The sequence below is a fragment of the Tupaia chinensis genome, unplaced genomic scaffold (assembly GCF_000334495.1).
Source record: "Tupaia chinensis unplaced genomic scaffold, TupChi_1.0 Scaffold143878_1, whole genome shotgun sequence".
Taxonomy (NCBI): Eukaryota; Metazoa; Chordata; class Mammalia; order Scandentia; family Tupaiidae; genus Tupaia; species Tupaia belangeri.
Window position 1 is genome coordinate 381,527 of NW_006203729.1, and position 12,990 is coordinate 394,516.

The 12,990-nt window shown below is 46.0% G+C and overlaps 1 protein-coding gene across 2 annotated transcripts in view; it reads left to right on the forward strand.

The window, feature by feature from the left end:
* Positions 1-12,077, forward strand: part of GLCE (glucuronic acid epimerase) — a 105,549-nt gene extending 93,472 nt beyond the window's left edge. For both annotated transcript variants that reach the window (XM_006165298.3, XM_027767046.1), the window contains one exon: positions 8,540-12,077. In XM_006165298.3, the coding sequence (XP_006165360.1) occupies positions 8,540-9,564 (1,025 nt within the window). In that variant the 3' untranslated portion in view covers positions 9,565-12,077. The remainder of the gene's footprint in view (positions 1-8,539) is intronic.
* Positions 12,078-12,990: the final 913 nt, after the last annotated feature.

Here is a 12,990-nt window from a genome sequence, read left to right on the forward strand (position 1 = left end):
TCAGGCTTGCTTCTCTGGCGAAATGTTGTCCAGAACAGAACTCAGCCCCCTTCCTGCCGACCTTGCAGGCAGTTAAGTAAAAAGGGAGGAAAGGCTATGAGGCCGCTCCCGTATCCTCTCCTTGTCCTTTATTGATGACTGTGTAATTCACAGACCTTGAAAGCCACAATACAAACCTACTCACTCTCCATGGCCTAAAGTAGTAGATTTATGCGTGCTTAATGCAGTGCAAATAATGGGTGACCTTTAGTTTTTATTCTGGGACTAGAACTTCTTTTCTCCTATGGCATTCTACGCGATCCTAGCACACAGAGCATATTTGCTTATCGTAAAACAGCAGACTCGGCTGGGTGAAGAGTGTTTAAGAATATTTAGCTTAGGACAGCCTACGAGGTTACTGAAGCAGGAAACACTCCAACTATGGGACATTTGCTTCTGGGTTACCCAGGGAGCTTAGTTTTGCACCAATAATGCTGTCTACGTTAGGGCAGGAAACAACAGCTCTCATCTTGACGGTCTCAGGTGTTTGCGAGGTCTCGTGTATAGCAACCTTCTGGACTCTATCCAGATTATTTTTTTAAAGAATGATTTATTTCACTTGTTTATTACTATTCTTCAGTTTGACCACAGAGAGACAGAAAGAGAGAGAGGAAGAAGAAAGCACGTGACCAGGTCCAGGACTTGAACCATGGTCAGCCGTGTGGGAATCTGGCACCTTGACCACGACGCCACCTGCCAGCCCTCTATCCTGTTTAGAACAGCAGATTTTATTATGTACTTTTGGGTGCCCTGGGTAATATAAAAGATCCCACATCCTAAGTGAGGGATGCTCACCTTAGCCCTTCCTTCTGTAGCCAGTAGCTGGAGTAAAACCATTTGCTAAGGTGGTTTCAAGCATGTGGAGGAGAGAGCCCTGGCCATGACAGCCACTTCGCCAGTGGGACATGGGTATTCAGAGTTGGAACTCATGTTGGTCGAAGTGTGCCAGTGGGAATAGGATGCGTTTACACACTGGGACTACCCGAGTATGACGGAGAGTGAGTTGGAGTTATGTGGGAGTTATTACTTGGAGCAGAGCTGTAGAAAGGAGCCAAAGAGGAGAGACTGTTATATTGAAGCAGAGGCATGAGAGATGAGGCTTTTGAGAGAATGTGGACCTCGTGGAGATAAATTCAGAGAACCACTGTTGAGTAGATGTGTGATTTGTACATAGAGGTACAGGCCTGATCGAGATGAGAAATGGGCTAGATACGGTTGGCCTTTTATTTTTTCTCTTTCTTGACCTCGAGTTTTTTTTTTTCCCTGAAAGAGAACAAAAATCCTCTAGAGTAAAGAATCATGATGGGCCCACAGCATATTTTTTATTGTTTTATTTCTTAATTTTAAAATTGGATGAACTGAAATTTTACACCTGTCCTATTCAATTAGCTTTCTCTTTCCAAAAGCATTTTTCATTTTATTTAATTTCTACAACTTCATTTTTTTCTATTGTGGTAGCATTCTTTGTCAAGCGTCTTATGAGCTTCACTTCTTTTTTTTTTTTAAAAGTTCCAGGGAAGAACTCTTTTTTTTTTTTTTTTTGGAGAGATTTTCACTGTAGGGCGCGTGCGCTCGCCAGACAGACAGAGAGAGACATAGAGACAGAAAGCGAGAAATCACCCCCCAGGGGGGATGGTCACGCCGCAATCCCTTCTCCTCCATTCTCCTCTCGGGATCTTGGGCACGCACGCACACGCGCCCGGCGTGAGTTTTAAGCCACCGGGTCCAGGACACGAACCGCGGTCGACTACGTGGGAATCCAGCGACATAGCCATTACGCTAACTGCTGGTTCCCCTGAGCTTCACTTCTTTACCTGAGTCTTCCTCAAGGTGCTAAGTATAGCCTTTCTTCTACTTCTTTTCTTCCTCTTCTTCTTCTTCTTTTCTCCTTCTTCTTTAGGTTTTTGCTCAGGGCACGTGCACTTGCTGGAGCAAGACAGAGAGAGGAAAAGTGAGAAATCACCTTCCAGGGGGGATGGTCACTCTGGTACACACACACACACGCACCCAGCGTGGGTTTCAAGCCACCAGTCCAGGACTGGAACCGCAGTGGGCCATGTGGGAGTCCAGTGCCTTAACCACCACCTGCTGGCACTAAGCCTCGTCCCTTTCTACACAGTAAACCTGTTGATTGAATGATTAATGGCAGTATTTATTGTATGTGAAAACATTGGTTTAAAGATTATTTTTTTTCCACCCCAGCTTTATTAAAGTCTAATTGACAAAATCATACATATTTAATGTGCTCATAATGCCTTTGTATTTGTATATTGTGAAATGATTACCACTGTCAAGTTAGTTAGCACATCTATCACCTCACTTAGGTGCCTTGTGTTTGCAGTAGTAACATTTAAGACCCACTCTCTCAGCACATTTCAGGTCTGTGCTACAGAATCCCGGTGCGGGCACAGGCCCGTGGTGAGGTGCAGGGGGGAAACGTGAGGCAGAGCAGAGAGCGTGGCCAGGTCGTCGATGTCACTAAGGTAGCCGGAGAGACACACCCAGCACTTCTCTCCTCCTCAAAGAAGGAACAAAATCTTAGAAATACACTTTGAGTGCAATGTCTGAGAAGGAACTCTGGCATCCACCCAGGAAGTGAATGAGTATGACAGCATAGAAGGAAAAGCAGAACATCTAGGTGAGGTCAGCCCAGAGCCGGAGAAACTCCTCATGGCTGGGGAAGACTAAGGAAGAGATCCCCAGGGGCCCTGCCACCACCACGAACCACTGCAGTCCTAGCTGCGGGAGTGTGGTACTGCAAACTGAGGCCCTCTGCTGGGAATTCCCTGAAACCCACTCAGCTTCATAACTCCAGGGAGGGAATTCAGATAGGCTGACTCCCACCCTAACCTTAGTTCTTTCAGCACTGCACTATTTTGAGACTAGAACCATTATTAGAGTGAAACTGCCCAGAGGCCCAGAAGCTTTCACAGCTCCATACCCCTAAGACCCTACTAATATCTCTCCTAGTGGGTTACGGCTGCCACCGCAACTAGACTGAGCAGTAGGGCTCGGAGCCCAGCAGCCACAGCCACTCAGGACCGTGCATTCCAGGACACAGTCCCACACCCTGAGGAATCTGCTCATAGGACCAGGTGAACTGTCACGCACGCATCCTGGAGTCCGTGGGCTGGTACGTCCTTCCCCCATTACCCCAGGCTTGTATCCCACCCCTACCTCCAGGGTCCACTTGCTCCCTACACTCTGTGGGCTGGCACCCTCAGCCCCTGCTAGCACTGGTGGTCAACCGGCCCACACAGAGGCCTCCCTCCCAGCAATGCTGTGCCGTTATCGCCACAAACACTCATAGCCCAGAACACCGAGGTACTCACTGACCCTACTGACAAGGATTACAGACAGAGAAATCCGAGACTGCCCTGCTGTGCCTACCCGGAACCCAGTTCAAAGCACTCTGCCCAGCTGACTCTGTAGGGTGCACGCTAACACTTTCCCTGAGAAAGCAACTCCCGCAAAATCAGAAAAGGCAACTGTCTCACCAGAGGCACAGACATTGACTTAGGGACACAAGGAATGTGAAAAAGTAAGGAAATGCACCTCCAAAGGAACACAGTAATTCTTCAGAAATAGATCCCAATGAAAAGGAAGTCTTCAAAATGCACAAAAAGGAATTAACAATAATGATCCTAAGGAAGCTCAGGGAGATTCTAGAAAATACAGATAGATAATTCAGTGAAGTCAGGAGACCAATTCATGAACAGAATTAAAAATTAGACAAAGAAATAGAAATAAAAGAACTGGGCTGGCCCCATGGCCTGGTGGCTAAGGAATCTAGATCTCACATGGTGGACCATGCAGTTCAAATACTGTTCCCAGAGGCTTGAAAAATATGCCAGTACATGCGTGCCCCAAGTCCCAACAGGATGGGGATACAAGGAGAAAGGATTGTGGCGTGACCATACTTTACTGGGGGGAGGGGTGCTTTCTCCCTTCCCCCCCTCTGGCAGAATAAAGGCCAACTGCAGTGTGAGTCCTGGACCCAGCAGCTTGAAAAGCACTCTGGCCACATGTGTGCATCTCAGTACCCTGAGAGAAGCATCCCCCTGGAGGGTGCTTTCTTCCTCTCTCTCTCTCTGTCTCCAGTGAGCATGCATGCCCTATAGCGAACTAAAATAAATAAGTAAATTCCTGAAGTAAATGAAAATGGAAGCACAATGTTCCAAAACCTATGAGATATGGCAAAAGCAGCATTAAGAGAGAAGTTCATAACAATAAATGCATATATCCACAAAAAAAAAAAAAAAGATTTCAAGTAAGCAACTTGACCGTTCTCAAGGAACTAGAAAAGCAAGGGCAAGAACAAACAAAAGTAGTAGTAGTAGAAGGAAAGGAGTCACAAAGATCACAGCAGGACTGAAACTGAAAACAGTAGGAAAGAGAAAACTAAAACTCGGGTTTTTTGAAAAGATTAAATTGCAAACTGTTAGCTAGACTAAGAAAAAAAGCTGAAGTCCCAAATAAGTAAAATCAGAAATAAAAAAAGACATTACAACTGAAACCACAGAAATACAGAAGAGCATTAGAGACTGTTAAGAACAACAGCATACAGCACATTGGAAAACCTGGTGAGATGGGTAAATTCCTCAACAAATACAACTTACTGGACTGAATTAGAAAGCAACAGAAAGCCTTTGTGCTCCAAAGGCCAGGACCACATGGGAGGCTTGGACGTTATTCTGGGCCCAGTGCAAAGGCTAGGCACGGTGATGCGCACCTAGTATCCCAGCGACTCAGGAGGCCAAGGCAGGAGCATCTTGACCTTGGTCTGGCCCAGGTAACAGCAAGAGTCTGAAAGAGCTGCGTGCTGGAAGCGCGAGTTTGTGGTCCCTGCTGCTTAGGAGGCTGAGGCAGGAGAACTGCAACACAGCAAAACCCTGCCTTAAATTAAGATAATGATGAGGAGGAGGACATTGAATCAGTCATTAAAAGTCTTCCAACAAAGAAAAACCCAGTACTGCTGAATTTACAAATATTTTAAAGAAGTAACACCACTTCTCAAACTTACCAAAAAACTAGAGGGGAGGGAATGTTCCCAAACTCATTCTGTAAGACCAATATTACCCTCAAACAATAAAACAAACAAAAGAGGGCCAATATCCCTGATAAGCGTATATGCAAAAATTTTCAACAAAATATTAGCAAATGGAAGGCAGCGGCACATCAAAAGCATTATACATCATGGGCAAGTGGAGTATGTCCCCAGGGTACAGGAATCCACACGTGCAAATCAATAAACTTAATACGTCACATCGACAAGGTAGGACAAGAACCACGTGATCGTTGCAGTAGACATGGGAAAATACAACTCAGCATCAACTCAGCCTCCTGAAAAACTCTCAAGAAATTAGGAATAGAAGGAACATATTTCTTTTTTTTTTCTTTTTTTTTTTTTTTAAGAGGTTTTTGCGATAGAGCGCGTGCGCTCGCCAGACAGAGACAGGGAGACAGAAAGTGAGAAATCACCCCCCAGGGAGAATGGCCATGCTGCAATCCCTTCTCCTCCATTCTCCTCTCGGGATCTTGGGTGCGTGTGTGTGTGTTCTCAAAGTCCTGAGACTTTTTTTGTCCAGAGGGTGTGTGCACTGACCAGAGGTGGGGAGGAAGGAGAAAGCAGTCTCCTCCTTCGGTGGCGTCATTGCACGCCCCTCTCCTCCATCTCTCCATCCTGCTGGGATTGGCCAGCGTTTGAGCCCCGTGTGTTTTCAAGTCGACAGAATTGGAATTTGAACTGTACAGTTGCAGTTGGCTTGTGGGATCCAGGTCCCTTGACCATCAGGCCATAGGACCAGCCCTATTTTTTATTTTTTGATAATAGCCATTATAACTGGTTTGAGATAATCTTTTTGTTTTTTGTTTTTGTTTATTTTTTAGAGGTTTTTGCTATGGGACGCGTGCGCTCGCCAGACAGACAGAGACAGAGAGACAGAAAGTGAGAAATCACCCCCCAGGGAGGATGGTCACGCCGCAATCCCTTCTCCTCCATTCTCCTCTCGGGATCTTGGGCACGCACGCACACGCGCCTGCTTTTGATGTGCTTTCCCCTGATGTTAGAGATGTTGTGTATTTTTTTGTATACTTTTTTGGCTACTGAGAAGAGCCTGTTCAGATTATTTGCCCATTTTAAAATCGGACTCTTTTTGCTTTTGAGTACCTTGTGTTACAGATACTAATCCCTGTCAGATGAAGGCTTTGCAGCTACTTCCCATTCTGCTAATTGTCTCTTCACGTTATTGTTTTCTTTGCTCTGCAGAAGCTTTTAAGTTTGATACAGTCCCGTTTGGTTTTGCTTTTGTCATCTCTGGTTTTTAGGTCTTAAGTTTTCGCCTGAACTCTTGTACTGGGAAATTTCCCCTGTGTTGTCTTCTAGCGGTCTCATAGTTTTAGGCCTCACGCTTAAGTCTTTTCATCCAGTTTGAGTTGATCTGTGTTTATGGTGAGAAAGGGGGTCTGTTTTAATTCTCCTGCTTGTGAGTACCCACTTTCATAGCACCATCTGCTGAAGAGACTGCCCTTTCCCCCATGTATGTTTTGTGCAACTTTGTCAAAAATCAGTTGGCTGTATATATGTAGATTATTTCTGGTTTTTAAATTTTATTCCATTGGTATATACGTCTTTTTTTTTTTTTTTGAGAGGTTTTTGCTATAGGGCACGTGCGCTCACCAGACAGACAGACAGATAGAAAGCGAGAAATCACCCCCCAGGAGGGATGGCCATGCTGCAATCCCTTCTCCTCCATTCTCCTCTTGGGATCTTGGGCACGCATGCACATGCGCCTGGCATGAGTTTAAGCCACCGGGTCCAGGACTCGAACCACAGTTGACTGTATGGGAGTTCAGCGACATAGCCGTTACACTAACTGCCGGTTCCCATATCATTTGAACTTCTAAAGATTCATTGATACCTAGTTTGGCCAAAATAGATGATATAGTTAATAATATTATCTGACAAATGAGGCATTACCCTAAGAATGAAAAAATAAGTAGCACTCAAGATGGCTTGCTCTGAGACCAGCAGTTAGCATAATGGCTATGTTGCTGGACTCCCATATAGTCAACTGCGGTTCGCGTCCCGGACCCGATGGCTTAAACTCACACCGGGCACGTGTGTGTGCGCGTGCCCAAGATCCCAAGAGGAGAATGGAGGAGAAGGGATTGCAGCATGGCCATCCCTCCTGGGGGGTGATTTCTCGCTTTCTATCTGTCTGTCTGTCTGGTGAGCGCACGTGCCCTATAGCAAAAACCTCTCCAAAAAAAAAAAAAAAGATGGCTTGCTCTGCTGAATATAGTTTAATCTTAAGTGAGTCAGTTCAGATTTCCGCAGTGTTTCAGGGATAGTATATTGAGCCTCAGATTCCATTTCACTAGAGATGCAGAAAAATGCTAGTTAAAACAGTGCTGACATTTTGCTAGATCAAATGGATTTTTTGTTATATTGGAAGGTTATGTCTGAAATAAAACTTTAAAAGTCACTCAGAGCATTATCCGATGTGTACGTTTATCATCATGTTCTCTTTTTTTTTTTTTTTTTTGGGGGGGTTTTTTTCCCTTTTGGGCCCGCGCCTCCCCTTCTCCTCCATTCTCCTCTCGGGATCTTGGGCACGCACGCATACGCGCCCAGCGTGAGTTTAAGCCACCAGGTCCGGGACTCGAACCACGGTCGACTACATGGGAGTCCAGTGACATAGTCATTACGCTAACTGCTGGTCCCAATGTTCTCATGTTTGATACACTCATAGTTTTGTGTCCCATCAAATGAGCTAATGGAGCCGGGGCCAAGTACACCTGTGCTGGTGGAAGGCAGTGTTGCTGGAGTGGAAGGAGCGGCCCAGCCCGCTAACGCCCTTCCCGCTGGCCGCACTGTGTTCAGGCTCCTTGTCTCTGCTCTCGGCCACACGCTGGAGAGTTCCTGAAGGACTCCCCGCAGCACAGACCTGGCTTGGTGATCCTTCCGTGATTACCCCTAGAGGGTGCTGTTTCCACTGCCATTTGTGTCTCCACAGCCTTTGACCTCGGGCGTGGGAAACCTGTATTCTTGCTTGTGCCCTGCCGCTAATTAGCTTTTGGCCTCAGGCAAACAATTTAACCTTGCAAAAACCTGTGCGTTCTCATCTCTCAAATGGAAATAATACTTCCTGCCTTACCAGTCTCAGAAGAGTGTTGAGAGGGTCACAGGAGATAGTGCGCATAAATGCGTTTTGGAAATTTGAGATGTATAGCGATCAGCATCAGCAATACCTTAGCCATTTGCTCCTAACCCTTAAATATAAACCAGACAGAGCAAAAGGTAAAAGCTTTGGCCTGATGCTCACAAGCCATGAAAAACCAATTCTGGCCCATTTAGTAAAACAAGCAAAAAATCTGATATGCAAAACAGTCAAGCGTGCATTTTGTCTGTCAGTGGCTGTTAAGGGTGAATTGCAGTTAGATTTCAATGCAGACATGCTCATATTCTAAGCAGTCTTTGTCGGATGTCTCCCTGCAGAAACCAGTGAAGGCGTGTCCTTGCAACTGGGAAACACAAAAGATTTCATTATTTCGTTCGACCTCAAGTTCTTGACAAATGGGAGTGTGTCCGTAGTTCTGGAGACCACAGAGAAGAATCAGCTCTTCACTGTGCATTACGTCTCAAATACTCAGCTAATTGCTTTTAAAGAAAGAGACATCTACTATGGCATCGGGCCCAGAACGTCGTGGAGCACGGTTACCAGGGACCTGGTCACTGACCTCAGGAAAGGGGTGGGTCTTTCCAACACGAAAGCTGTCAAGCCGACCAAGATCATGCCCAGGAAGGTGGTTCGGTTGATTGCTAAAGGGAAGGGACTTCTCGACAACATTACCATCTCCACCACAGCTCACATGGCCGCGTTCTTTGCTGCGAGTGACTGGCTGGTCAGGAACCAGGATGAGAAAGGGGGCTGGCCCATCATGGTGACCCGGAAGTTAGGGGAAGGGTTCAAGTCTTTAGAGCCGGGCTGGTACTCTGCCATGGCCCAGGGGCAGGCCATCTCTACGCTAGTCAGGGCCTATCTGCTAACGAAAGACCACGTATTCCTCAGTTCAGCTTTAAGGGCGACAGCCCCTTACAAGTTTCTGTCAGAGCAGCATGGAGTTAAAGCTGTGTTTATGAATAAACATGACTGGTATGAAGAATATCCGACCACGCCTAGCTCTTTCGTTTTAAATGGCTTTATGTATTCTTTAATTGGACTGTATGACTTAAAAGAAACTGCAGGGGAAAAACTCGGGAAAGAAGCGAGGTTGTTGTACGAGCGCGGCATGGAGTCCCTTAAAGCCATGCTGCCCTTGTACGACACTGGCTCAGGGACCATCTATGACCTCCGTCACTTCATGCTGGGCATCGCGCCTAACCTGGCCCGCTGGGACTATCACACCACACACATCAACCAGCTGCAGCTCCTCAGTACCATTGATGAGTCCCCCATCTTCAAAGAATTTGTCAAGAGGTGGAAAAGCTACCTGAAAGGCAGCAGGGCAAAGCACAACTAGAGCTCACGGCCAAAATTACTGTTCAGCCTCTGCCGTCCGCAGGACCGACGGGCTCAGCCTCCACAGAAAACAGGCACATTTTAAGAGGTCGTGTACTAGGTGTTTGCGGATTCCATCAGTGCGATACGTCATCCCTGACCCAGCCTTGGGAACCGATCCCGTTCCGTGGTTTGGGTGTTCGGAAACATAGGTGGTGCTTAGAGCGGGAGGTGCTTAGTCAGCGGGGGGATGAGGATGCTTAGTTTGCCCTGCCAGTCACCCTGGACAGCCCCACAGAGGGCCGGTCACTCAGTTTGGGAAAGACTGGCAAGCAGCCGTCACTCGCCAGCTGTCCAGCACGGACCTGCAAACTCAGTGTGGAGCTCTTTTAAAATGTGATCATTTATATTTATATGGAAAGCAGACTTTAAATCATGTGCTGTAAGAACAGTAAATACGTACTTGTAGCCTGGGTAGTGGACTGTGTTCAACTTTTTACAAAGATGTTGCTTTTCTATCGATTTATTTCTTGGGAGTGAATGAGTGTCTGTTGCATTTGTTCAATTTGTTATATATGGAGACTATTTTGAATTATGGTTTTCTTGAAATGTGTAAATGAAAACACAACCAATGTTCAGGCTTCACAGTTATATAATGTAAGCACAACTAAGATGAAACTTGTTGACTGCACAAGAAATTACAGAAATGTTATCTGTTTTATGAAACTTGATCTACAATCAGTAAAGTTTGATAATCAGTCTGTCCTTCCCCCATCCCATTGTGATAGCTTCTTTTCTGTCGTTACCTAGAATTTTGTATTGCATTTTAGACTGCACTTGAGTTTTGTCCATTTTCCAGGGGACATTTTTGGGACATTGTTTGAGAAATGTATTGCAAACCTAAGTTAGGGAATGAGCTAGTAATTTTAAGCCCACCTCCATTCCCTTTTAGGACTGTACTCTCTTTAAAAAAAAAAAAATGGTTCCAATATTGCATATAAGAATCGTAGCAGGATTATTTTCCTACCTAGATCATCCTTGATCATCACTTTACACACCATTGATTCTTTGTCATCGTTTTTCCCTTTCGAAATTTGACTTTAAGTTATTCTAGCTTTTAGGTAGAGGAGACAGGACAGGACTGCCGTTGCGTCCGCGTGTAATGGGACCTTTGCTTAGGCACTGCCCTCCTGCACCTCACCTAAGCAGGCATCGCCCTCAGGCTGCAGACAGTGTCTGCTCCAGGGGCTCAAGGCCCTGCGCTAAAATGAGGGGAGTCTATTTTACTCTGCCTTTTGTTTTTACGGTATGCTGATCACTAAATCGATACCGTAGCTGATAGAGTTTGGACATAGGAGACCCCACCCCTTTGGGGACTGGGTCTGACAGACGCAGTGCAGTGTGTCTGTGACCTATATCGAGTGCACGTTTGGGAGCCGGTGTTGCACACCACACACGGGATCATAATTGAATTCAGCCTACCAGGCACTGCTTAAAATCCGGAAACAGCCAGCCCCAGGGCCTCATGGTTAAGGGGGCCAGATCCCGTGTGACCAACTGCACAGTTCAAATGCCAGCCTTGGTACCTTGAAGAACTCATCAAACATGTGTTCACGTATGCCCGAAATCTCATCGAATGGAGAAATGAAGGGGAAGGAATGGTGGTGTGATCGCGCCCCGCTGGTGGGGGCTTTTTCTCTGTCTCTCTGCAAGCACACACACCCTCTAGCAGATAACATGATAAGCCAGGAACTGTATGCATATGTGTACATAATATCTGCATATCAGCAACAAAGGGGGGAAGAAAGACCTACACCGAAGACATTAAACTGACCACAGAGAAGGAGGTTTAAACTCCCAGCGTATTCAGCGTTGACCTCAACTCTTCATTTGCCCACAGCAAAAACAGTTGTAGGCTCTTAGGTTTTCCCCTAGCTTTTGACCTTTGTAGTTCTTACACATTAGATATCTCAGCAACATTTAAATTTATGAAATAAACCTTTTATTGTCTCAGCAATAAAAAATGAGGACTCCCTCATTTTTATTTTTAATGCTGATGTTCAAAACGAAATTTCTCCGATCCGGAAGCCCTTTTTACTTTATCACGTTTGTTGTTATTCTGAGTGGTCCAGACTTCTGCTTTGAGTTTTCATACCGGTCTTCTGATTGGCGGAGTCCATGAGAACTTCTGTCTGGTACTGCTTCGGTGACAAATACCAGTGCCTTAACAGAGGGGCCGTCCTTTTCCCCTGAGGGAGGAGAGACTTTCCGATCCAGAAGTGCATCGCCATTTCGCGACTGTTGGTGTTACACTGCCCCCTGCGTTGCAGCAGCAGCCCGGTGTGTCCTGTGGTCCCAGGATTTTCTAGAAGGATGCGTTGACTGTAGCCGCATTGCCAGTACAGACCAGTGCTTCTCAGACTGTAGGGTGCCTTGGAATCACCTGGGAGTCTGTTAAAATGCAGATCCCAGATCGTCCACAAATCCACCGTGAAGCATCATCATCGGCCGCATTTTGAACAAGCCCTCAGGTGATTCCGATGCAGGTGAGCCGGGCACCCCTGGAGGAGCACTGCCCGAGACTGCCCCTTACATTTTGCCTCTGAACAACTACAGAGTTTTCTAAGGTCTGAAAATCATATAAAATGTTTACTTCTTCCTACTAAGAAGGGGGAGTATTTTCCAGTTTTGCTTCTTGACATTTTTGTTTGCCTGTCTTTAGATCGTAGGTGTTGGGTTTTTTTTTTCCCCCGCTTATCCTGAGTTAGCTTTGATGTTAACTATTGCCGCTTCAGTTGTAGACGCAGCCAGAAGTTTCCGGATGCGGGTCGCTTTGACCCTTTGGAGGTAGGTGTGTGAAGGCTGCATCCGAGGGCCGCCCAGGGTACTGAGCAAATGGGATGGCGCACAAGCACAAGCCTGCAGGTGTGGCCGTGCTTCCTCGTCGGCGTGCAAAGCTCTCACTGAAAGCTGCTCTCGTCCTCCTTGTGTCTCCTCACCCCGTCTCCATGGTCCATGTGGGCTCTACGCCATGTGTTAAATATGCAATAAAGTGTTTACTGGATGCCCTTCGGAAGGGTAGCCCTTTGTAAAGCTGTACAGCCTTTGCAGTTGAAGCACAGTGTGCACACGCTAGTTTTATACTCAGCAGAACTTGATTTTTTGCAGATGGAAAGGTATTTTGTTTCTATACAAAGTAAATGGATTGTTTGTGCTTAATGTAAAGCTGCTTTATAAAATTGTAAAATAAAGTTTTTATCTTAAAAGGAATATACCTGGATATTTCTCTTTCTTTTCTCTATTTGAGCCCAGGGAGCACCTTTCTGACCATTTTTTGTTCAACCCGTGACAACTAGTCACGTGACAAAGGTTGTTCAATAAAGGCACACCAGGCCCTGTCAGACAAAATGGGGAACAAAGAGGGTTTGAACCCTAACGAGCTTTAGTC